Source organism: Gymnodraco acuticeps, unplaced genomic scaffold (assembly GCF_902827175.1).
Source record: "Gymnodraco acuticeps unplaced genomic scaffold, fGymAcu1.1, whole genome shotgun sequence".
In the NCBI taxonomy this organism is placed as follows: domain Eukaryota; kingdom Metazoa; phylum Chordata; class Actinopteri; order Perciformes; family Bathydraconidae; genus Gymnodraco; species Gymnodraco acuticeps.
Window position 1 is genome coordinate 24,904 of NW_022990022.1, and position 27,827 is coordinate 52,730.

Genomic DNA, 27,827 nt, shown 5'->3' on the forward strand with positions numbered 1-27,827 from the left:
TTAAATGAACACATTTATTTTCAAACACAACATTTATACAATAAAAAAAAATCCCTCCTTCTCCGTCTGGGTGCCTGTGTCACTCCGGTCTGCACACATGAAGACAAAAAAAACACATTAGTAGTCACAAATGACTATTCTGTCATTGTATGATGATGCACTCAGTCCAACCAAAATAAAAAAACAGTCAATGTAACACTACAGTAGTATAGCACAAATTCACAGTCATACATTTTAAAGTTTAAGGACCAACACTTACCATCCTCGGCAAACAAGGCGGTTGCCTGCAGCACCTCCAGGCGCTGCAGGGCCTCTCCTGCCTTCTGTTTCCAGTTTCCCACCTCCCCTTTTAAGGTGGCCACCTTCTGTTCCGCCGCATGGCGGAGCCTGAGCTGCCGCGCCAGCAGCTGAAAACAGCGCCAGAGGACCTGTAGCCCTCGGGCGTACAGAGCTGGGCGGGCCACAGCCACATCCAAGATTGAGTACTGCAAATAACAAAACACATTTACACATAAATCAGAAAACTATTAACAACCATTTAGACTAGGGGTGCAACAACTAATCGATTACCAAATTAGTTGCCAACTAATTCAGTCGTCCATTCGTTGCTGACGTCATCACATGTGTTTTACACGCCGTTAAGCTCTAAATAAAAACTAGGCCAAAATCTCTCTTTACTCAAAGATAACGTTACATTTCTGATAGTCAGTAGGCTTGTTTGAGACCTGCGCAGTTGCTAGTGCGTTGCATGATGGTTAGTCATTTTGTCCCACTTGCTCTGGAGGCCCGCCTACATGAGACGTTGAAATCTCGCGGCACAAAGACGCCCGCAGCCTTGAGAGCGAGGCGGCGCAGTTGTTCTCCACGGGCTGCGAAAGCGAAATGCTTGATGGGAAACGACTCGCTGGTATCTCCAGCTGAGCGCTCATTGGTGGTTTTTACCACGTGCTGCTGATGAAGCTCTCCAATTGGCTCGTCAAAAGTTTGTTGTTGTTTTGTGTCAGTTTTACGTCACCACATCCATTCCCATTTTTCATCATTGTTCCACAATGTTTATCATGACATTAATATCCATATATTTTATACTATACTTGTACTGCTTACCGTTTTCATACTTTATATTAGGGCTGTGCAATTAATCATATTTGAATCGCAATTACCATTTTGCCCTGCCACAATTACCAAAACAACATAATCGGAACAAAACTATTATTTTGCTTTGCTAGGTTGTGACAGTGCACTGCAACATATTTGATCTAATTAATTTTGGTCTAATTTATTTGTATTTATATATGTTTAGTAGCTTGTGGAAGTGCGCTCCAAAATATTTGTTGATCTTGTTTATTGGTATTTATTACTTGTATATTATTTAATTTATTTTTGTATTGGTTTTTCAGTTGAATTATACGTTCAGGGTAAACAGTTAAAAAGATACTGTTCCAATTATTATTTGTTTTAAAGGATTTTTTCTAAGTCAATGAATAATCGTATTTAATAATCGTGATATCAATTATTGACCCAAATAATCGTGATTATGATTTTTCCCATAATCGCACAGCCCTACTTTATATATCTAGTGTATTAATACTAGGGCTGGGACTCGATTAAAAAAATTAATCTAATTAATTAGAGGCTTTGTAATTAATTAATCGAAATTAATCGCATATAAATATTTGACCTGAGAACAGTGAGAAGCAATTTTTTTCACATGGATTTTAGTATACCATTAGGCGCATTCACACCGCAGTACTTTTCCCACAAAGGTTCATGAGAACTTAGTTCATGAGAACTCTTTGAACCTGGGAGTGTATTAGGCAAATGAAGCCGCTGACGTCACTTCTTCTTCTTCTGCATTGGGTTTACTGGCAGGCAGCAAACCACTTCACGTCGTATACTGCCGCCCAAAGTCCCCGGAGTTGGGGACTGGCTTCAGTAGAAGCTGCTGGGAGTCCCAGCAGCTTCTACTGAAGCCTTCCGAGTAAATCGCCAGAACGCCGACACCTCCTCATCTCTACCGTTCCCATGTTTTATTTTGTGTTGCCATAAGTTAGTCTCTCTGCGTTTCTGCGCTGGGCTAATGCTAATAATGCTAATGCGAGGATAATAAAATTCACAACACTTTTTGGGAGTTTTACGGGGCGTGGTTTGCAATCCGCCCAGCCAATCAGAAATATAGCTCTTTTCTCACAAGAGAGCCGTGCGAAAGTCCCTGCTCTCTAGCAGGGACTTTCGTGGGGGTAAAAAGGTTCTCATGAACTAATTTTAGTACCGGCTCTTTTTGGTGTGAACGCGATAAAAGAGGCTAACGTCCACGCTAGCTTCCACGCTATTGATTGATTGAAAAGTTTATTAACAGCTTGTATATTGGGTACAGTACAGTACAACTCAAAACATACAATTGTTAAGGGGATGCAGACCAGAGAAAGACTTTCGTCTTGTTTACATCAAGCTAGCTGCTATATGTTTTGCATTGAGGTGATACTTGAGGCTTGATGTGCTGCGGTGATATGCGAATTCCTTTTTGCATAATTTGCACACAACCGTGCTCTTATCGACGCTTCCATCCGTCCGTTTTTTAAAACAACATATCCCACTGTTGTTCACTGTGGTTTGTTGTTGTCTGAAGTCATGAACGTTAGTTGGTGCTCCAGTATAATTGGTACGCCTGAAACTCATCCAGTGAGAAACGTTCCGCGGTGCAAAAATAAGTGCTCACAGGCTGATATTGTATTCATTCACTGTTTATTCATCATTCAATTCATTCTATATTTTATTCTGTAGATTGTGTACATTACTTTTCACTTCACTGTTTCTTGTACCTGGTTACAAGCTAAACTGCATTTCGTTGTCTCAGTACACCTGTAATATGGGCAATAACAATAAAGTTGAATCTATTCTTGAGCAGGAACAAATGTATTTACTTAGTACATATCTGACATTAACGATTAAACACATGTGTGTATTCTTTATAAATGCAAACCGAGTCAAGCCGACTCCGGAGGTGGCGGTATGCACCTTTAAGTTGTTGCAATCCGCCAAATAACAGAGAGAAGAAGAAGAATAAGGCGAACAAGAAGAAGCCGACTCCGAGCTGTCCGACTTCAGGCGATCTTTTTGAGACCTCCCCCGGCTGCGATCGGCTACTCTCGTCTACTTTCGAGGCGAGCCGCAACGCGTCTCAAACAAGCCTAGTTTTTCTCCCAGCAGTTCCATTTCCGGTGCTGCGACAGTATGTGGTGTGCATTAATGTGGTGTGGTGCGCGCGGCGGTACATTTGAATTACACCGGGCAATGTCAACTGTCAGGAAGACTCGGGTCTAACTCATGATCTAACTAACCTTATTTAACAGAAAATAAAATGGCAACAACAGGGCTTGGGCGCAGAGGTCGCATTCCCGTTAACCAAATATCCCCCGGTCAGCGCGAGTGAGTGGTAAATGGTGCACTCTACGGGTAATAATGGATTATGACGGAAATGTTACAATCCTGTCCGTGAAAATGACTGACAAAGTCTAAAGCCACCACTGCTTGGAATAAAGAAATAAAGCCCATTTTCGCTACAATGAGGCGGAGAAAAAAAGCGAATGCATTGTTTTATCATAACGGCCCGTCCACACAGCAGCTTTGAACAAATCTTGAAAATCTTGGAGCTGGGCGTGTCTGACAGCTTGGGGATTTTTTGCGAGCAACACGACCAACAACCAATCACATGAATCTCCCGCCCCCGACATACAAAGCAAAAAAAAACGGGGATTTTATGCGAGCAATATATATATATATATATAAACTCCCCAAACAGGCGAAAACCTACCAGTTTCACCCACTGTCTCTGCCACGTTCCTCCATGCCTGGTTCCTCCGGTTTGTATCCCGGTAAATAGTCTGGTCGTAAAGAACCGGGTGATTTGCTACCGTAATTTCTCGTTTGGAATATGAGGAAATGAACTGCGGGTCTGGTTCTCCCAGCTTGCACGCGGTTTGATTGGCTAGCGCTTGAAATGTCAGATTTGCATAAACGGATCTGATTGGCTGTCGCTTCCAGCTCAGCCTCAAAAGTTGAACATTGTTCAACTTTGGAATCCTGAACATCCTGGAAATCTTCGCCTCGCCCCCCCACAATGCAGTTTGGCGACAAGCGAGGGAAAGTGACGTCATCCCCATTCAAAGTCAAAGGACGGAGACGCGCTGGAAGCGGCGCCAAAAGCTGCTGTGTGGACGGGCCGTAAGGGAAGCAATCTGGCCATAACAGCTGATAAAAACACCACTGACCAGATACTCTCTGCAAAGCTGCATTCTTAATCATTCAACCTGTGTTTTTAATCAAATAAGGACAAGATATAATCTTATTTATTTATATATAGCCTACTAAAATGACAAATTATTTGTTTTGGCTAGACTCGTTTCACTGAAATGTTCTATATAATCTGCTGACTAAAAAACACTCAACAGTTTTCATTGACAAAAAGTAGACTAAAATAATTTGTTTTCTTTGACTAAAATGCTCAGACTTTTAGTCGACTAATATCAATTGTGCTACTTTTAAAACCAAGCAACGATGTTTTCAAATCTGTAATCCAAAGTCTATCCCTGCTCGAGGAGCCGTTAGTGAAAAAAAATCGCCTACAACAACGAACTATTTTCTTTGCGGATCTTCTTTTAAATCAATAAAAACATTTTCTACATCCATAACAGCATTTAAATTAATATTGGAAGTCATATCGTTACTTTGTTGAGAATGTGGCCATTATAATAAGCAGGATAATGTAGGCCTACTTGCACGACGCGTTGTCATTTAAATGTTTTACTTGCAATGAACAGTTGTCCCTCTCCTCTAAGGGTCTCCGCCTCGGTGTCCTGGATCTGGGGTATCTTTGATCTCAGTCTAAAAAAACAACACATTAAAAAATAAATAAACACGTTAACTTTCTTCCCGTTAAGTGGATATGACACATTAATAACAGCTTAAACATGACAATAGCGCCTACATCAACTCTACACATTATGTAATTCATACTAATTATTCATAACTAAAGGCTGCAACGCTAAAGTGAAGAAGAGAACCTTACCCTTGTATATTCAAGACAGAAATTATTGACAAAATCGACGACCACAGACACAGTGAAATGATGATGCGTTCAAACGCCACTTGTGAAATACAATCTTTCGCCCAAAACTTCTAATAATTCCAGAAATAAATCTGCCTGCATATAAACTCGGAACTATTGTATTTTCATTCATAAATTGCTTTGAAAATAATAATTATTAACGTTAGTATTTATTTGTTATGCTCAGGGCCGTTACGGCCTATATATTTCAACAGGAGTTTCAAAACAAGACTAAAGTCTGATGCATGTTTTGCTGAGATTTTATAATTGGGGCTTTTTTTTTAAAGCCTTTACTCGCATGGTTCATCATACATTTCAGAGTGGCCTTTTATTGTGGCCAGCCTAAGGCACACCTGTGCAATTATCATGCCGTCTAATCAGCATCTTGATATGCCACACCTGTGAGGTGGGATGGATTATCTCGGCAAAGGAGAAGTGCTCACTATCACAGATTTTTTCAGATTTGTGAACAATAGTTGAGAGAAATGGTTATTTTGATCTTTGAGTTCATCTCATGAAAAATGGGAGCAAAAACAAAAGTGTTGCATTTATATTTTTGTTCAGTGTATATTGCTGTGATTTTGTCTATTTACGGAAATGTTATAATGTATAATATGGTAAAGAATATTTACACTTACTCTTCCTCCACACTTTGTGCGATGCTCCAGCAGCTTTGCAAAGGCCTGTCTGGAGAATCCCGGAGAGATGACCTTCAGCTCTTCAAAGGAGCTCAGGAGGTCCAAAGGTGTAAAGTGTGGAAATACTGACCGAAGCTGGCCAGTATCCACTCTTAAGGAGGACTTTCAAGTCGGGGGTCCACTGCTGCTGGCAAGTTTGACAGACATATAGTGGCAGATGCAAGTCATAACGCCCTTGGAACAAGTAAATAAACATAATTAAGACACATTTTACAACAGTTCCATCTACAAATAGTCAAAGATTAACAGATATTACATGAAGGTTTTACTCCAATTGGAAGCACAATGCCTCAGCCCACAACAGTAAACATATAACAACAATTCAATAGAAATCCAAATATATATATATATATTTGTTTACCATTGCTGGTAATTAAAATCACTGGTTTGCCTGGTACCACAGTTAAGTGTTTGCCTTTACAGGAGCAGTTGGGTGCCTTCACAGTTGGCAATATGCAAGCTGTCAAAAAAAGAAAAGAAGCACTAATTACCATTATATGCTGGCTGAAGAGACATGTGAACATCAAAATGCAAGTTTGAGAGAGCATACCTTGGTCATTGGTGTCATATCCACCTTCCACTCTAACAACACACGTTGTTGGACTAATTGGTTTAAAACACCCATTCATTAAACTGTCCCTGTTGTGGAGTGGCTGTTTCTTGTGATGAAGTACATCACAGTCTCCACAGAACCACTCCTCGGGAGACACTCTCTACACCTTGGAAGGAAATACAAAATTATTCTAATATCCTAGAATTACTTTCATTTTCATGTGGGTTTTCTCTAGGTATCCAGTTTTCTAACGTCCCAAAAGTCATGCATGTTAGCTGAAATAGCAGGGCACTGAGCATTAATACTGAAAAATTACAATTAGGTAAAGTAATTTAAAAAAAGGTAAATGTTATCTCACCTAGTGGCAGAGGCCACACAGGGGATGACCAACAGCCTCTTTTTCTAGAAGGCATTGTAGGTGGTGTGGTCTCGCTTCTTTCCAGCGCTCTGAGGCTTTCTGCTGCCGAAAAGGCCAGGATGAGGCAGAGCTTTTTTGAGGCTCAGGAGGAGGACACGAGGAAAGAATGTCAGAGAGTCTCTCCATATTCTTTTCTGTGAACAGAATGGGAAACTTTAACTGTAAATGACTATATTTAAGATGAACACTAAAAATCAAGGATAATTTCTTTGCTCAGTATGGAACTGGCCAATATCTTTATGAATTACATTCCTCGTTCGAGTCCTGAACTGTCAGTTGTGTGTATAAGGTTATTTTCTCTCACTAACACAATTTATTTAAAAATTGATTTTAGTTTTAAACTTAAAGCCATTTTTGTGATTTACCAAATTCGTGTTGAAGGTTCAGTACGCAGAACCTCCTCACTGGAAGACTGGAAGCCCTCAGTTGGGGGGGATGTGACTGTAAAACATCACACAGAGGGTTAACAGTTAACAACAGATAACTGATGACTTGTGAAATTAAATAAAGCATAGTTCTTATGACACCACAGTGGGAATGTCTCCGACTGTAGTGTCACTATGCGTTTATACTATTATTTTAGACCCTCAACAAGCAATTACTGTGTTTTAATTCGATTTTCCAACCATTTACTTAGTAAATTCATAAAAATAATTGGGATTTCAACCTGTAACTGAGCCTTGGCGCCTCCCTCTCGGCTTGCCACGTCCTACACAGCCCCTTTTAGGGGACTGTAAAGTGTTTCCTACAGAGCGTGCCCGTTTCCTCTCCTCAGCTGCTTTCTGTGACCAAGTAACAACTCATGTAAGGTTGATGTTGCTGATAAACTGATACCATATGACAGTGGACAAATAAAAGGAAATTCATTCACTTGAAGAACATTTTCGCTTCAAGTTTTTCCAACCATATCCAACTAATGAAGTAAAACAAGTTGAACAAGCTTTATTTAGTAAGCCTCTGCCCCCCATGTTGTAATGATGAACCGTTTTGCATTATATACTGTTAACTGTGATGGTTATTCTTATTGTTATAAATTTGGTTGTTTTAACATTAAATACACAGCTATTTTCAGGATCCGCTGGCCTCCGTCCAACACAAACCTATTTTGTACTGCATAAACTATGAAGAATTTGATTTAACAGGTTTCCTCTTACCAAGTATTCGAGCTCGTTGTGTCGAACGGAAGCCGCGTCTCCGGAAAACAGCTGGTTGTGTACTCTCCCGTCCAACGAGAATCACGTCGCGGAGCACCAATTGTTAACTGTGATGGTTATTCTCGCGTCCAGGAAAGAGAAGCTTAAAAAGGAGACTAAATGGAGTCTCTGAGATGTTTTCAAATTGGTACTTTAATTAATAAAAGGCGCGGTACAGTCACAAACAGGATATTGTCCGACAGAAAAGCAGCTGTCTCTGGCCCTCGCTAGCAGAGAAAAGAGGCCGAACCGCTCAGGTGCTGCTCTTATATAGCTTCTGTAGGCTCCTCCCTGCGGGCCGGCCCTCCACATCTTAATGTCCGTTGTTACGTTTAAACAGAGGATTCAGGCATTGTACATTCAATACATACTTAAACACGACTCTTCTCCTCATATTGTCTTTCATCACTTTTCCTTTAACACATTCTAAACGTTGTAGTTAATATTCTAAAAAATACAGAAAATACTTCACGGCTGGTTTGGTTTCTGGTCATTCCGGAAGTTGTCACATCTTACCCACGTCTGTAAACAATAACTTTATTCAAATAAACTATACCTTCATTTAATATTCAGCAATAATAATACGTCTATAGTTGCAGTGTTAAAATCAGTAGGTTTCGGTGTGCATCACTCCATGTCATTTCGCTACTAAATTAACCTCTATAAGAAATGGTAAACTAGCCACATGCTAACCGGAGATGAAGGATTTTCAGAATAAAAGCTTAACTGGTTGAGCACAATAATTTTCTGGTTTTTCAGTATAAAACAGCATTTAAACTGAAGGTACATTTAAGGTACATTATGCCATCAAAACATTGATTTTAATTTCTAACAATACATTGATCCAAAATCCAGTTACTCTTGGCCTGTTCAGCATTTTTCGGATAACAGATAGTGCCAAATTCAAGTAGGAAATGAATGAGGTCATATGGGTTAAAACGCCAACCTTAGCTTCAGCTAGCATGTGTTCATGCGTTTCCCTTCTTTGGATGTGGGATTATTGGGGTCTGGGTTGTGTTTTGTTGCCATTGCAACACAGCCAGCCAGACACAACAGATATGCAAACAAACAGCTGCTGTATGAGATGGACAGAGATAGTGAGACAGATTGTAAGATTGAGATGGATAGATGAAGAAATAGATAATGAATGAGAGAAAAAGATAGAGACAATAACTATAAGAAAGCTAGGTAGATAGGTTGAGTTTGGCTCTTAAAAGTGCTGTTGGTTTTATGATGGTGTAGATCAGTGTATGGGTTTGTGGTGTGGGTACAGGAGCTGCAGGAGAGAACAGAAAAAGTGAATTATGTAGACTGGGTTGAAACATACTACCAATAGAAATACATTGCATTTAAAATCGTGCTGTGCAACACGAAAAAAAGGGGAAAATCGTGTTGGTGAACACGAAATGCCGTGAGACTGGGTTGGCAGGACAGATTCAGTTTACGTTAGTGACATGCCATGTGCAAGTATCAAGCCTGGGCCAGCGGCGCCGGATTAATTTCAGAAGTGAGAGGGCCAAAAAGTGCGTGTGTATGTGACATACTTGCCAACCCTCCCGTTTTCCTCCCGGGGTCATATCTCTCCCGCATTTCTCCCGATTTCTGACTTAATCTGATTTGTGAGTCACGACCTGTTTCATTCTAACATAACGCTCCAAATGTTACTGTTTCCACTCGGACTTCAATACAGCTGTTTGGTTTCCATGGTAACGCTTCTCTTTAGTAGCATGCAACTGAAAGTCTGAGAGGGTGTTCAGGAGGAAGATAGTCACAGAAAACAGAACAAGAATGGACAACTCGACCCTCAGCTCACTCCTTTCCTGTAAATTAAACTATACAGGTCCAGCCCACACATCATTCCATCTCTCCTTGTTTCCTGCTCAATACGCTCTTGTTTGACAAGTTGAATGTTGACTGGTGTTTGACTGAAGTCAGCTCTGTGAAAAGCTCCAGTTATTAACTCGGTATTTACAAAGCTGTCATCTCCACATTTGGAGAATGTTACGAGCAGTTTGACAGCAGCACATCTGCATATTTCACAGAAGGCTCGTTTAGTGGTTTTGCAAAGAATTAACCACTCTCTGTTTTTGTACCATTCTGCGTTGAAGTACCTTCTCTTTGCCCAAATAAGCTTTTATTGGCCAGTCTCAATGTCCCGACAACAAACCTCCATGCAGTCGGAACCAGCCTGTTTCGGTTCAACGATGCCGGCTGCTTTTGGGTTCATCTGGCTGCGCTGGTTCTATGGTTGAAGGACCAGGCTCCGGAGTTGCGGATGTCAGGGATGTGACATTCAAGTTGTTGAATTTCAGTTTGACTGTATTTTGTTTTCTTATAAGCCAGTTCTTCTGACATGTTTGCAAGTTTATTTTTCTAGGTTAACGGCTGACACACAGAACAACGTAACGTAACAAATAACGTAAACAACGTCAAATAAACACATCTAAGCTTTGTTATTGGTTGTAATGAACATGGATACATTTGAATGGTGTGACAATGTCCTATTTGATTTGATTAAAATGTACATATTCTTCCTGTTATGTCTGCCTGCTGTATTCTACCTAATGCAAAGTTACCTGCTCCATCGAAGTCAGTCGCATTCACCCGAAGACACATTTTGAGTTATATACAATGTTGGAAAGAGGAGATTCCTAGCTTTCTAATGATATCAGGATTGTTGTTGTACTCCAAATATTAAGCAAAATATGTCACATTATATAATGACTATCACCGAGTCATCATTTTGAGAAAAAGGCCTTTAAAGTTTCCTCTTCTCTGGATCGATCTGATTGATTATTAGCGGCAAATAAATGAGCAAAATACTACGGAGGGAACATATTTTCGTTTGGATTGCTGGTCTGGGGGAAGCTCGCGAGTGTGTGTGTGAGAAAAAACCTATGGATACTCACCGGCTCACTGTGACATACGGAGGTTTCACGGGAAATAAGCCCCTCCTACATCGCTATATAAACAGCGTGTGGAAGCTCTTTCCGGCTCACTTGGTCCTGAGGCAGCGCAGCGCAGCGAATGCATCTCTCGTGCTCACGCGTATAGCTGCATATCCTCCTGAATGCTGAAAACTCACACGCACAGCTACGTGTTCCTATAATACACACTGCTTGGATTTGATCACCTTGCAGGGCGATCCTGGGGGAGATTGTTTAGTTATAATAAGCCGAAACATTCAATGACTCCTGGGATTACTACTGAAGATGTGTATTAGAATTATTATATGTGAATGATAGTGAAAACACTACTATGATAGCTATCACTCAACGTCATTACATTTTTCTTTGGGCCTAAGGTGAGAGTAGGCCTGCCTCGGTGGAGAGAGCAAGGATGGCCCGAGCACTCAATCTTACAGCCGGTCCCCGGCAGTAGGATCCAAGCCTCTTATTCCCTAACACAGCCAGTGCCCCATGTTCTCATTTCTGGAGTAGGTTGGCTCTCTCCGATGGCCCCTCAGGGGTCGCTGCCTGATACTCTCTCGCCCTCAAGCGAACGCTGATCCTAACCGCCCCCTTTTCCAGGCCATAACCTAAAATGGACGCCCACGTGCTTACTCCTCTTCATGCCTGAAATAATTAAGTGGAGTTCCACTTTAGAGAACACGTGAATTGTAAATAAATAAAGAGACAACATAACTATTTGGAATGAACATTTTATTGGGGTCACAAAGGCAAAAAACAGGATTAAGAAAAACCTATGGATACTCACCGGCTCACCGTGACATACGGAGGTTTCACGAAAGTTACATGGGAAATAAGCCCCTCCTACATCTCTATATAAAGAGCGCGTGGAAGCCCTTTCCGGCTCACTTGGTCCTGAGGCAGCGCAGCGAATGCATCTCTCTTGCTCACGCGTATAGCTGCATATCCTCCTGAATGCTGAAAACTCAAACGCACAGCTACGTGTTCCTATAATACACACTGCTTGGATTTGACCACCTTGCAGGGCTATTGTTTAATTATAAGCCGAAACATTCAATGACTCCTGGGTTTACTACTGAAGATGTGTATTAGAATTGTTATATGTGAGTGATAGTGAAAACACTACTATGATAGCTATCACCTGATCCCCGACTTGGAAGTTGTCCTCCTGGCCCCTTTCTATTTTTCTTTTGCGGACCTTGTCCTGACTTGTTTTCATATTGTTTTGTTTTTGCTAGCCAATCAAACCGCGTGCAAGCTGGGAGAGCCAGACCGCAGTTCATTTCCTCATATTCCAAACGAGAAATTACGGTAGCAAATCACCCGGTTCTTTACGACCAGAACTATTTACCGGGATACAAACCGGAGGAACCAGGCATGGAGGGAGGGCAGAGACAGTGGGTGAAACTGGTAGGTTTTCGCCTGTTTGGGGAGTTTATTTATTTATATATATATTTATATATATAGCTCGCATAAAATCCCCGGGGTTTTTTGCTTTGTATGTCGGGGGCGGGAGATTCATGTGATTGGTTGTTGGTCGCGTTGCTCGCAAAAAATCCCCAAGCTTTCAGACACGCCCAGCTCCAAGATTTTCAAGATTTTTGAAAAGCTGCTGTGTGGACGTACCGTGAGGTCAAACTTACCTCAATGATTTCTCCCTGCACAGACATGTAGACTTGCACATCTGTGCAGTCCTTGATCGACGTAATTGGCGAGGCAGGGTGGAGGAGGGCCTCCGCCTCCTCCAGCAGGTTTTGCGGCACTTGAAGGGTAGTGGCTCGAAAAAACATTGTGGTTTTTGTAATGTTGAGAAAATAAGGGGGAGACTGCCCGCGCAGTGTGTAGCCCCTTAACACATAGGTACCCCCCTCTGCGATGTTTGAGGCATACTCCTCATAAATGGTCACCTTAGTGACACTGCTGCCATCAGACACAATGGCCACCTTGTTGTGTTTGACGGTGGCCGCCTTTATTGTGTCGCCAAAGTCCCAAGCCACCACTTTTGGCTGGTTTGATCACCTTTACAGTGATTGGTGGGGGTTAGAAGTATGGGCTGTCCATTGGTACGTTGAGCACAGTTTTCAGGTCCATGTTCTGAAACAACAAAATATACACTTATTAGTTTTTAATAACTGAAGCATTTTCAAATGAATGATGAAATTGTGTGCTTGTTGATCAACCAATTGTCCCCGATACCAGGCCGTCAGAGATCTCAATATAGAGTATATAGAAGCGCAAAGGGACCATAACAAAATGGTTATTAACACATTCTTTATAAATCATTTTACATTCTCATCAGAGTGTAATGTACATTTAATTATCATTAGATTCTATAAGTAAAATTCAGTCTGAAATTAAATGAAAAGAAAGTAGCCCAACTTTCACTTACTTCACAAAATAAAGTTCTTAACGGAGCGTCCACACAGCAGCGTGCGGTGGGCGTATCTGAAGCTTGGGGATTTTTTGCGACCAACAACCAATCACATGAATCTCCCGCCCCCGGCATACAAAGCAATAGCAATGTTTAAACGAAGTAAACTGGATATAAAATCCCCAAACAGGCGAAAACCTACCAGTTTCACCCACTGTCTCTGCCACCTCCCTCCATGCCTGGTTCCTCCGGTTTGTATCCCGGTAGATGAACAGAGACTGATCATACAGCACCGGGTGATTCACTACCGCTACAATGAATTTTCCCTCCATTTTATGGAATATGAGGAAATGACCTGCGTAGTCTCTCCCAGCATACACGCGGTTTGATTGGCTAGCGCTTGTACTGGCAGATTTGCATAAACGGGATTTCATTGGCTGACGCTTCTGCCGAGGCGCCAAAAGTTGAACATTGCTCAACTTTTGAAGCGAGCAACGCTCCACGTCGCTTCCCAAAATGCAGTTCGGCTAAAAGTGACGTCACCCCATTCAAAATGGGCAGAAGCGTTGGAAACTTCAACGCACGCCGCTGTGTGGACGGGCCGTAAATGTAATTTGTAAATTCATTTATTGAGATACAATGTTTTAATAGACATTAGAAATTACTAGGGCTGTCAAGTTAACGCGTTAATGCACAAAAAAATTAATGCCACTAATTATTTTAACGCGATTAACGCATGTGTATTGTTTTTCCTCGGCCGCCCCGTAGTTTCAGAGCGCATCGAGTTTAAAATACCATCTACAAGCTGATGCTGACAGCCCCGCTCCTGCCGCCCGCTTGCGGCAGACCACACTTCCACGCTCACCGGCAGGCACCGACTGGCTGTTGGGAGGACCGGGAGGGTGTGTGTATGTGTGGCCCAAGCAAGCGAGAGAGAGACCTTACGTGCATTGTTGTTGTTAGCATCTGGTGCTAGCTAGCTGCGCTAACGGATATAAGGAGCTGTTTCGATGAAAACAGAGGAGCGACATTTCGCCACAACTGCGCCGAGCACTTGACTTTATGCAGGAAGCCAGACAGTGGGACATTGTACGAGAAGTCAGCACACTCAGCACGGATAGTGCGCAACATGATTGCAGCGTCCAGGCAGCTCCCGTTCGAGCATATGCCTTGAGTTGCACATAGCTCCAACGATCCTTCACACACACACACACACACACACACACACACACACACACATACACACCATTTGTATTGTATTATTGTACGAGAGAGGTTCCAGGTTGAATTGAGGCGAATATTTGTAATGTTCAGAGGTTGTTGTGTTAAAGTTCATGAGAATATTTAAATAATAATAAACATTAGCATAAAGCATATTTGTCCACTCATATGTTGATAAGAGTATTCAAAACTTGAAAAATATTCCTCTAAGGTACATTTAGAACGGATAAAAAAAGTGCGATTAATCGCGATTAACTATTTTAATCGACTGACAGCCCTAGAAATTACATTCATGAGGGTAATACTGCTTGCATGACTACTTGTTTGAATAAAGTAGTTTTTGAAGTTATTCACCTAGAATATATATGTATGTATACTCATTATTATACATTTGAATCTAAGATACACTTGTAAAATCAAGTTTAAGTGGACCAAATGGATTTTGGTAGTGTTGTAAAATTCACACTGAACATATTCTATCAATATCAATTTCTAGATATTTTTCACTTATCAAGAAAAGGTGATTTCAAGCATTCCTTAACAAGTCTGTATAATGTCAATATATCATTGTTTGGATAGTGGTTGAAATTAAGTTTTAAAAATGTCTGCACTATCTCAACAACTATGCCGTAAAATGACCATAACGAGTGGTTGAAAAAGCGGTCCCTAAAATGTTTATTTTTCGCACATGTGCAGGACCAACCCAGTCTCACGGCATTTCATGTTCACCAACACGATTTCCCCCTTTTTTTCGTGTTGCACAGCACGATTTTAAAAGCAATGTATTTCTATTGGTATTATGTTTCAACCCAGTCTCACGGCATTACGTGTTATAGGAAGGCTGTGTGGTTCATAAAAACATGTTCTTACTCGATATCAAGCCACGATTATTGCTTTTATTTAAAATCGTATCATTTCGGACTTTTGTTGCCGTCTGTGAGGAAAATAAATGGCTCACAGCCTCAGGATACTGAAATCTGTATTTTTAAAATATTTTTTTCCTTCTAATTTGTTATTCTTTTCTAAATAACACACTGTTATTTACTCAACAATAACACACAATTATCCTTGTTTTTATTTATTTGTTTAATTCTATAATCTCGGGCTTTTTTGGCGTCCGTCAGGAACTGAATTTCTAAATAAAAATAACCGGAAACAGATGTAGGCCTATAAGGGACATTTCGCTACAGTCCCCGTGATTAAACTTCAAGTCGGGATTGGATTTTGGAGTGGCAGTGCGCCAAGGTTACGGAATCGGAAACAAAATACAATCTGTACCTTTAGGAGCAATGTCTAACATGTGTAATTAACTTGTGAGTGTGTGAGGCCATTATGCCTAAATAAAGGTACTCAAGTTTTACTCTATTTTCAAGTTGTTCTTCAAAAAGATGAGTTTGTCTACGTTGTCAGCAGTGAGGGCAGATCTGTTGGCGGTAACTATGTCACCTGCCGTCGAGAAAACCCTCTCCCTGGGACTGAGACTGACTCGGATGTGATTGAGCGTGTTTCCATTAGCATACCGCACCGCTGTCGAACAATGCCGACACACCGTCCTCGTCCTCGTCCGATCCACAACTCGCACTCCATCATTGTTGTAGTCCACAGAGAACCCGAAATGTTCCCACACAGCTGATTTAAAAGAAGCAGGTGGGTCTTCTAGCTCCTGTGTGTTGTGTGAACTCGCCATAGCTACTAACTGTTCTTCTTCATGTATTTTGTTCATTTGTTATTTACGGGCGGCTGGCTTTTAGGTGCAATACCGCCCCCTGGATTATATATAGTGTAATACTGCCCTGAGTGACAGACTTTTTTCCCACTCGTAAAAAAAGGCGTATTCGCCGTGTGACTGCATGTCCCGAACCGTGACGGTACGGGACGAATACGGATACCGTTACATCCCTACTCATTAGTGTGACAGAAGGAAAGACAACAACAATGATAGTAATGATTCAGTATCAGCTTTATTTGGCATGTGTAAACATACAAGGAACATAGCCTTTTTCTGTCCTGTTGGATCCAAACCACACAGCGATGGATGTACAGAGAACAGACTGGATTATTGCAGAGTAATAATAATACATTCGATTTATATACCGCTTTTCTCCAACTCAAAGTCACTTTACATTATGATGGATGGTAGACAAACAAGGCCAGGCAAACAAATGAATATAGTAAAATAAACAGAAAAGGCAGTCAAGAGGAAGTTGATTGAGAGGTGGGGGGGGATTATGGGTAGACAGAGTTGAAAGTAGAAAGAGTAGAACTGGATCATTAGCTCCTGAGGCAGGTTGTACTCCGAGCTGGCACAGGAAGTGTTGTGGCATCAAGACTTGCATGCAGGGCAAAAATACTCGTCCTCTGTGGAGGGCAGTCCCATGCATCCAACGTGATACCACATGTTGCAGGTGGTGCACTCAATCTGACAGGGAAAAAAAGAAATACTTTAGAATACTGTCAAACATTTGGTCAGGTTCACATCAATCATCCTGATTAGGATGTCAAATTAAGCCGTTTTCACTTTCCTTAGACATTATTTCTTTACATAGTATGGCAATGGGTGTCAGATATAGGGTTACAGTCTTAGCTGTGGTCCTTTCTGTTTGGAGTCTGTGTTGGTATGTTGCTCCAGTGCCCACCGAAAGTGCAAAGACATGCAAGTTAGGTGAATTCAACTATACATTTGCAATAGCTGTGTGATAGTGAGTGTTCACCCATGTTGAGGTAACCTATCCAAGGGGCATCCCAGTCTTCCAGCAGAAGGACATGAATTTCTCTACAGATGAAGCACTCCAGATCAGACTCAGGTGGGTGTGTCCCAGTCAAAAGCCCAGCGGATGCCAGTGGCTGGGGGTGTTGCCAAATTGCTAGAGGGCGTTGCCCAATTTCCCCATTTGTTCAATTACAGGATTTAACCATGAGATGGCGCTTCATTCACAAAATACACAAAGACAACTGTTTGCAATGTTTACAGCTCTGCAGTTGTGTTTGCTGAATACTGTAGCATTTAATCACTTATTTGTTACTGTATGGTTTTCACAAGCTACTATAATGAAAAAACATCAATATTTTAGATCAAATAAAGTATATAGTTTGCTTTATGCAGTATATTTCTTGTAATATTGTTGGGGTGTTTTTACACAGTACAGTAGATTGAAGTAAATCAATTTATACATTAAGATAAGATAAGATGGACCTTTATTAATCCCGTGGGGAAATTCAGTAGTTCAAACAGCAACAGGGTGAGAGTGAAAAACAGGACAGCACAGATTAATAAAATCAAAAATAAGATGAGTGATAAAAATAATAATAATGAGAAACTATGAAATAAGAAATGAATAAAACTAAAATATAATTATCATATCATATATTATAATGTATTGTATTATTAAGTAATATCATACATTAACCCCATTATAGCAGATGCCACATTGAATGGATGAACACATTTATGCATCAATAATTACAACAGAGTATTTCTAAATACAAGTTGTAAAAATACTTATATGTATTTAATATTAACCCTTTGGAGTCGACCGTCACGCCGGCGTGATCAGATCACATGACCTGTGCCGCATAATAACAACAGTCCGGACAACATTGCCGTGTGTTTCTGTCGAAAGTACTGGCTTGAAACTATATCCCAGTCTTTGTTTCATGCAAAAAGACCCAGTAAACACGGAGAGACGATGATATAAAGTTAATACATTTCAAAAGTATGAAAAATGGAAGCACATATTTGAATATATTCGCCGCATTTGATCATTTTACGAAACGGAAAATACTGGAAACTGTAGATCCTGCTCAACAGGATGTATATGTGTATTTCTGTCGAAAGTACTGGCTTGAAACTATATGCCAGTCTTTGTTTCATGCAAAAAGACCCAGTAAACACGGAGAGACGATGATATAAAGTTAATACATTTCAAAAGTATGAAAAATGGAAGCACATATTTGAATATATTCGCCGCATTTGATCATTTTACGAAACGGAAAATACTGGAAACTGTAGATCCTGCTCAACAGGATGTATATGTGTATTTCTGTCGAAAGTACTGGCTTGAAACTATATGCCAGTCTTTGTTTCATGCAAAAAGACCCAATAAACAGACACAAATAAACACGGACATACAATGATATAAAGTTAATACAGATATATTTCAGAAGTATGAATAATGGAAGCACATATTTTAATATCTTCGCCATATTTGATAATTTTACGAAACGGAAAATACTGGAAACTGTAGATTCTGCTCAACAGGATGTATTTACCAGGGAGGGGGTGAGGTAATCAGGTAAACGGAGTGATACGAGACGAAAAGAGACGAAGAGGGACGGCGGGAACCGAAGAGAGACGGCGGGAAATGAGAGAGACGAAGATATACGAAGACAGGCGGCGGGAGACGAAGAGAGACGGCGGGAGACTGCGATTGAAGCAAAGTGACAGACAAACATTGAGAATTTAGATATAGTTAGATAGATTTAGAGTTTTGAAGATTCAACTATGATGAAGAGAACTCTGAACGTGAGTCAAGCTTTAAGCTTGTTTTTTGACATGGAGGAGGAGGAACCTGTGATGTTGCCCTCTGTGTCGTATTGACAGAAACTGCTTTGAAGCGTGGCACAGATAAAGACAGAAAAAACTGATTTTTGTACATAATGTATATATATTTGTATTATATTTATAATAACACTTTTGCCTTATCAGAATGAAATCCCATGCTACCTCAATCAAACTTTCACATTATCATAGTGACATCCCATGTATATATTTCCAGCTTTTAAATGGTTTCGTTGTGTATGTTTGTGTTACCTAATAATATCATTTTCAAAATCTGTTTTTACGTTTTTTTTTTGTGATTTTGGGTCCAAAATGTTCATATAGTAGAAGATCACTGCTCTAAACAAAGTCAAAAATCCTACATCCAAACGAAATAAATATAATTAATTATGATGAATACGTTAAGTCTTCATTGTTTTTCACTTTTATTAAATGTTTGATATTTCCGGTGGAAATGGTGGACTATCGGACATTCAAAATGCAGCATATTTTCACTCTTACACACATATATTCTCCTTTTACATACATACATCTTCACTCTCACACACATATATTCTCTTTTCACTCTCACACATTCATACATTTTGCTCTCATATTATCATATTTCAATGCACACATTCATATATTGTCACTCACACATTCATGCATGTTGTTCTCATATTCATATAATGTAATGCTCATATTTATACATTTTGCTCTCATGCGAAATGTACTAAAACAAAGTATGTCATGGTAGTGGTCAGCTGTTAAACACAAAAGTGTATCTTAAGGGCTGTAAATATAATAAGCCTGTTGTCAATTTTAGACACAGGCTTATTATATTTACAGCCCTTAATAACATTCATTTTCTGGACTCAATGTGTGTCTTGGCCGTTTTCTTTGTTCCAAGCAAACGAGTGCTTTTTGTTTTGAAATCACTTCCGTGAGTTTCGCGGGCCTCCCCCCTCGCTCCACTGACCATTAGACCATTTAGTAAGGTCACAAGCAAAAGGGCAGAAACGCCTCTCAGACGCTCTTCCGTTTACTTTTTTAATAAAGAAAAACAAATGGTCCGTAGATACACGGACTCATATAGCCTATGTATGTATACTGTAAGGAGAATGTATGTGCGTGAGAGGACCAGTAGGAATTACGGCATAGAAATATGCAAACACAAACCTACAGACTGGGGGATGGGAGATCACAGGAGTGGGGGGAGAGCTGTGGAATGTGACCCTTGGGAGAATTCCTCCACACATTCCGATGGCCAATTCGTTTTAAACAAAGAGTTCGCAACACAGGACAGCATAGGCAACATGGGGGGGAGGCTGGTGAACGGTCTGGTCAATGTTTGTAAACACAATCCCCAGGATGTGTCCTAATCAGGAGCCGGGTAAATGAGAGACTGAGGAGCCCCAGAAAAACAGATCCCGAAATAGCTCGTCCTGGTTTCCGCAGCAGATAGGCCTACAGTATGGTGTCTGTGTTATGTCAGTTATTTTAAATAAAACGTTGAAAACTGAACTTGAAAATGGTTTCCTCTTTTTATTTTATTTATCATTTTCGGGACGGGGAGACGTGTGTGATTAAAAATTCATTTGCAGAAATGTAAAGTGATCTAACTAAGTTCTATTCATATTCTTGACGGGAAGAGCAGTGTAAATGGGTGGCCATATGCATTTGAAAAGCAATATAAATCACAGAGTTATTATACAATAGGCTATAAAAGCACCATCGATAACCATTACCTTTATCCAATTCAAACTTTGGACGGGAAAAAAGGAAGGTGTACATGGTTGGGCTATACTGTAGGCCCAGGGGCGGCGGGTGCTGTAGGCTAGGGAAGGCCAGCCTTCCCAAATATTTGTGTAACTGCATCCTGGTAAAATAAAAATATAATGTCTTTGACATTAGCGCTGCTATGCAGCCACCTATGGAGGACGGAACATGACTTAAGTATAAATAAATAAATGTATGAAGAAATACAGGAATAAATAAATAAATACGTAAATAAATAAATAAATACAGGAATAAATAAATACAGGAATAAATATATGACGAAATAAATACAGAAATAAATAAATGTTGAAATGAATACACAAATAAATAAATAAAAGAATAAATGCATAAATAAATATGGAAATAAATACATCAATGTATAAATAAATAAATAAAAGTCGAAAATAAAACAGAACACACGTTATTATATATCTTTCATTTATTTCTACATTTACGCGACATACATTTATTTATTTATTTATGTATTTATGTGTCCGTATGCTAATGAGGTGGGCGGTCCTAACCTCAGTCTGAAGCAGGATTGGTTACAGGAGTGTGTGATCATTTCTGGCAGAGGGCTCTACTACTAACGCCTGGATAACCGCGCTGATTCGAATGCAGGAGCTTTACTGTTTAGCCCTTAACTTATACATCCATGGTTTATCCACAGTTGTAAGGTTTATTTATGGATATTGGTTTAAGAGCCATTGGAGATCATTTACGATCATTAGCGGACCATTTAGAGAACGGAGAACCAAAAGACTATGTCCAGTTTCGTGTGGAACGATGTATAGAGGACTTGGCTCAGCTCGACATGATGTGACTTGCCACGAATCTATTGCTTCTGCCTGGCTCCAACAATTGGCGAATCCTGCTTCAGACTGAGGTTAGGACCGCCCACCTCATTAGCATACGGACACATAAATACATAAATAAATAAATGTATGTCGCGTAAATGTAGAAATAAATGAAAGATATATAATAACGTGTGTTCTGTTTTATTTTCGACTTTTATTTATACATTGATGTATTTATTTCCATATTTATTTATGCATTTATTTATGCATTTATTCTTTTATTTATTTATTTGTGTATTCATTTCAACATTTATTTATTTCTGTATTTATTTCGTCATTTATTTATTCCTGTATTTATTTATTTATTTACGTATTTATTTATTTATTCCTGTATTTCTTCATACATTTATTTATTTATACTTAAGTCATGTTCCGTCCTCCATAGCCACCTGTGCCCTGTAACACGAAGCCGGTTCAACAGACCCTGGATATGCTTGAGTTATCTTAAAGGGGACCTATCATGCAAAATGCACCTTTGGACGTCTTTTATACATGAATATATGTCCCCGGTGTTCCAGGGAACTCACCAAGTGTCAGAAAACACAACCCTCTCTATTTTCCTCCTTCGCCAAATCTCTAAAAAAGTGGCTGAAACGGATCTGAAAAAAACGGATCCAGATTTCAACACTTTCCTACGTCACAAAGAGACGTGCTCCGCTTATTGGTCAACTCTCCACCTATCAGGGGAATGAGCCACGGCCACGTGCATTGCCGGGATCAATACCAACCATCCGGGAGGTGTTTATGAACTTCTCTCAAGTCCAACACGGATATGCCTCCAAGCTAATGCTAAACCCGGGATCAATACCAACCATCCGGGAGCAGGCCAGTGAGGACACATCCAATTATGAAGCTGTAAGTTTTTATTTAGCGGTGTTTTTCCTGATAAAGCTATCTCTAGCTTGTAGTATGTAGCATGTAGCATGTAGCTTCGCCGTATCAATGTCGCCTCAAACCCAAATAGTAATCGGTTAGGTGTTTATATGTTTTTATAACATTTTATATTGTACGCTCCGCAGTCTTTGTTTGTCTTTTATTTTAATTATCAGGCATTTGCTAACATGTTCAGTCATACTGCCGTAATGGCGATCTGTGTGAAGGCTGTAAAGCCACGCCCTAGCCGATAACACAAGTATTTATTCTCCTATTTATTAGTATTTTGTATCCTCTAAAATCATATTGAGTAAGTTATAATAACAAACGTAATCTTCTGTAGGTAAGTGCCGTTTTTTGCAGCGTTATATGTAAAAGCTTTTGTGATTGTAGTCTGTAAGAACGATCAGATATCATCGATCTGTAAGCTAAGCTACGCTACGCTAATGAGACATGCCGTTTTTTGCAGCGTTATATGTAAAAGCTTTTGTGTGTTTAATTGTTTGCGCACATGAATATAAATGGGGGTGTGTGAGGATACAACACTGTGTGTATGTATGCGAGGGGGGGACACACACCACGAGTAAAACAGAACTAAAGCCCCGTTGGTCTGTTGTTGTTGACGAGGCCTTACCTAGCAACAGGCTAATTAGTGGCTAGCACAAATTACAGTCAGTCTACTGAGCTCAGCCCCTCTCCAACATATCATCTGTATTGAGTCAGAAACACAGCATGCACGTTACGGTTCAAAACTAACTCAGATTGGAAAAGGCTAAGCAAAGAGCTTTGCTAAATAGAGAGTTTTAAGCCCCCATCTTTTGGGATTTCAGACTATATTTATCCAAATAGTATTTTCTCATCCTGAATACTAAATTGAGATGATTTTGTTCTAACTATGTTTTCTTCTTTACAGGCCAGCACCTCACATACTTACTAATTAGTGACAATTTGTACATCCTTTGCTATTATTTACATTTTTTTGTATCATGGCGGAAATGAAAGACTGTACCTGGCAGCCCTGCACTACAATGAAAACGCTGAGCGTGCACAAGCCAACATCCACTGGAAACCCTCTGTATAAACTGCAGTTCCCAAAGGCCAGGAAGGGAGAATGCAGAGCAAAACCAGTAAAGACTGACCCCACATTCCGTAAGTGTTTAAAATATTTATTATACAACTATTTACAAATATAAAATTAGAAAGAACTTTCAGTTTTTTACATGCATATACTAATCTAAACCACATTTTTTGTTGTGCTTTTTTTTTAACATTGCACAGGCTACGTGGCCAACTTGATGGACCTCATCTTCGACCAAGTCTTTGTGGACCCTGCACCATTATGAGCGACCTGACAGGGACGAGGTCATCGCCGGGTATGCTACACGGTTCAATTTGGCTGCTGTCTGAACCCAACATCGACATTTTGCGGATCAGGAAACTCCTGCCTCCTTGAGGACAACGCAGGCCGGAATCACCACTCTGATCCTGCGTCCAAGGAAGCCCCAGCACCAGCTCACAAAGCTTCTGTAGGCTAGATACCTGTGACGCCTGAAATCATTAAAAAATATATTTAGTGTAATTTATACAAAATACAAGTACATTTAATTTTTTTTTATGGGTTCAAAGAACCGTTGATTTTGACAATAAAGTTCCGAGTTGATATCAAATGTGTCGTGATTATTCATGTTTGGATGGGTAAAGAATATTCTGATTTCAAAAGCATAAGGTTGTGTGTGGACTTTTTTTGTCGTACACATGGGTGTGTTATGCCATTGCTGTGTAATAATATATATATATATATATAATAGTACATGTACAATGAAAGATTGCATAAAGCCATATACACCAGTATTTATTTCCATGAACAATATTAGCATTCGTTTTACAATTTCAGTCAAAAGAAACAAACCACTCACTGCTCTATTTGCCTCAACTGTAGTCCACCATGTTCAGCTCTGTAAATATTCAATGCATTCTGCAGGGAGAACACATTCAGGCACACAGGCTCCAATCCAGGATGGTCCACCATACAGGTTACAGAGTCCTCAAGTTCCTGCATCCATCTTGACACCTAGTGTGATAAACATATTGAATGACATGTTAAAAATGTATTCTCTAAACAGACAACTTAGTGAAGCTATCAAAAATGTTACCTGTGGTATCTCCATGCAGCACATTCTCCGGTTCAGAAGGCATCGTGGCGCAATTTGCACATGTACACCTGTAGAAAGAAGTCAATAACTGAGCTTTTAAAAACACATGAAACTACACACACTGCTGACAACTGAGGTGTTGTTGGAGTTATACTTTTTATCACCCTAAGTTATTGAACTTTCCAACGGTTGTTGCACGATGTTGGAAGAAAAGGGCTGTAAACTATTAATAAACGCAATGAGGCCATTGTATATATGCTGAAAATATGAATGTCTCCCTTTATAAATATATATATGTATCGCTGTTTTTGCGTTACAAGCTCTAAGTTATAAACTGTACACATAGCATTCTTGCTAATTAGCCAAAATATGAACGGTATAAGTAGCAATCATCGTAACAGAGTAAAATAAATAGGAACAACAGCTTGTCAACTTACCATTCAGAAACGTCCTGCTGCAACCGAGATCTTTGCACCTCCACCAAAACCTCCGCTGCTTCAGGGTCAGTCTCTGGATCAAATTGATAATACGCTTGAACACATGCATTGCTCTGAGATGACATGTTTATTCCACACTCGTAATCACAGCAAGCATGTTAACGTGACTCTCACCGACTCATGCCCCGCTCTTCTGCAGGGGGGCGTGGTCAGCTGCTGCTCAGAATTTTCAAAGACAGGCTTGGAAAAGAGCGAAAATGAGCGAAACGAGGCATGGCTAAAAATGATCCGTTTGGTATTTTGAAAAATAAAATGTATAAATATACCTTATATAGGTATGGTCATACACTATATCATTTAAATATAGCATGATAGGTCTCCTTTAACTAACCCTAACAAACGCGATCTCGCTAAACGGTCCTACGGCGCTGGTCATCAACTCGGTAAATCAAGCCAGGGTTTCTCTCTCCAGCTGAGAACGCGTTCACGTGAAAGGGGCGGGGTTAGCTACATTTGACCAATCACAAACAGGGACAAGTGTACTGACAGCGCAACATCATACTTCATTAATGAAAAGTAAACTAATATTAGACAAATATGAAATTTAAACATCCATGATGACTTAAACATATAATCCAGGATACAAGCCACATAGTTGCACCTGCAAGGAGAATACAGAACAACTCGTTAAAAAATAAACTACCGAGTGTTTGAAAGCGTACAACAGTTTTATGATACTGCCCCATCTAAAACACGAGGGGGTCTGACTTTATTACATTTGAGTTGAGTGTTTCGTCAACTTAATGTGTTGCTTAAAATAATACGTCTGCATACAGTATATGTGACAATGTAACTAAGTGTTGCACGGCCAGATACGGCTCGAGAAGCTGACTCAGATAAGGAAATATTGTGATATCGATGATCTGATTGATGATGTGATGTCAGTGTGATATGAATGATAAGTGCGACACGTCGGCGTCTTCTCTGCATACGGCAGTTTAAACTGCATTTCCTTTTTCCTGTAATATGACTTGATAGATTTAAACTCCGCACACTGAGCTCTGATCGGTCAGCAGATGGTGCTTTCACTGAGTTGATCTCTTTTCTATAGACGCCGGAGGCGGGCAGCGTAAGATGAAAAAAAAAGTTATTTAGCCTTCCCAAACCTGAGCCTCACGCGCCGCCTATGTGTAGGCCTACTTTGCATACAAAGGCCATTCAAGCTAGAGTTCTTCTGGAAATGTTCACATCAGGCACCTTCAAGTTAAACAATACTAAACAATTAACACAGTAGGCCTAAATTATGTGGATTAAACCACATTTATTTCGTTAAAAATAAACGAAATATGATTTAGTTTGAATGATTAAATGTCATTAGGCAAGTTAAACAATCAGGTGCACACTTTAATGTGCCGCCACCTCCGGACTCGGTTTAAAGAATGCACAAATGTGTTTAATCGTTTATGTCAGATATGTACTAAGTAGCCTAAATACATTTGTTCCTGCTCAAGATTAGATTCAACTTTATTGTTATTGCACATATTGTAGGTACTGAGACAACGAAATGCAGTTTAGCTTCTAACCAGGTGCAACAAGCAGCGAAAAGTAATGTGCACAATACTACAGTAAACAATTAACACAGTAAATTATGTGGATTACACCACATTTATTTCGTTAAAAATAAACGAAATATGATTTTGTATGAATGATTAAATGTAGGGTGAATTGCCCTAATGTGGGACATTTTTGCATTTCAGACTTCGGGAATATATTGCGATATGAAGCCGATAGAATAAATCAAAATCCAGTAGGCTACCATTCAGAAATCCCCAGTAATATTAGACACTAATAATACAGTCAACTATTAACACTGTACATATTATTGTTTGCCCGTGGGATTAGGATGATCGGTAGTGAGACCCGTGCTGCATTTTCCTCCGGTCGGATGTGATATAAAAACAAAGAGATTATTTGTGTTGTTGTAAACTCACGTGGATTAAATTTAGTGCATTAATTTCAACTCGCGAACATATGTACATTAAATGATCGTGAGGATGATGATTGAAAATCGTTTGTTTGAGCCTGGATGCATTTCCTGATCTAAAAACATAGCGATGGTTTTGTACTTACGCCAACGTGAATTAAACATTATTTTGTTAAATAAAAACATGGAGATGTTTAGTAAGTGATTACATGTCTCTTATTTAGCACAGAATATGATCCTATCCGTGACATATGGATCTTAACAAATATCCGCTATATCAGATACCTGGAGATCAGCTGTTTATTTCACATGAGTTCCAGTGTGGCAGCTTTTTAATCACGGCTCCCCCTGGTGGATCCATGATCCATTGCAGCTGGTTTCATTATAATTAAATGTATTTATCAAGGGGGCGTTTCAAATCCTGCGGGGGGGTTTTCCTTTTCAGCAGGGGCCCACCCCGTGCCGATCACGGACCCGCACGGGTAGGCGTCTGAAATGGAGCGCTACATCTGTACATACCCACGTATCAATGTCCCCTTCAGCCAACGAGCTGAGCTCCCCACAAGCCCTACAGAGCTGGGATAGGTCATCTGTAAACAATAAGATAATGTAGTTTAATGGCAACATAGACACATTGAAGTATACCTGGTAGAGTTCTGTATACCTGAATTTGTCACTAGAGACATTGCCATGTGCATCCGCAACATGGCCACACCCAT

At 40.0% G+C, this 27,827-nt stretch overlaps 1 protein-coding gene across 1 annotated transcript; it reads right to left on the minus strand.

Annotated features, from left to right (window-relative positions):
- On the minus strand, window positions 1–27,827 carry LOC117544807. The gene is made up of 8 exons (XM_034214239.1): window positions 27,773–27,827; window positions 27,628–27,698; window positions 12,761–12,902; window positions 7,139–7,214; window positions 5,743–5,814; window positions 4,805–4,890; window positions 260–485; window positions 1–89 (listed from the first exon to the last, which is right to left on the minus strand). Coding segments are annotated over exons 1-8 (729 nt in total). The 3' UTR covers window positions 1–88.

Coding starts and splice junctions, on each gene's coding strand:
- LOC117544807 (XM_034214239.1), bottom strand. CDS start 27,827: ATGGGTGTGGCCATGTTGCGGATGCACATGGCAATGTCTCTAGTGACA. Junction 12,903..27,627: donor AAGGGGACATTGATACGTGG/GTATGTACAGAT, acceptor TGATCAAACCAG/CCAAAAGTGGTGGCTTGGGA. Junction 4,891..5,742: donor GCACAAAGTGTGGAGGAAGA/GTAAGTGTAAAT, acceptor TTTAATGTGTTG/TTTTTTTAGACTGAGATCAA.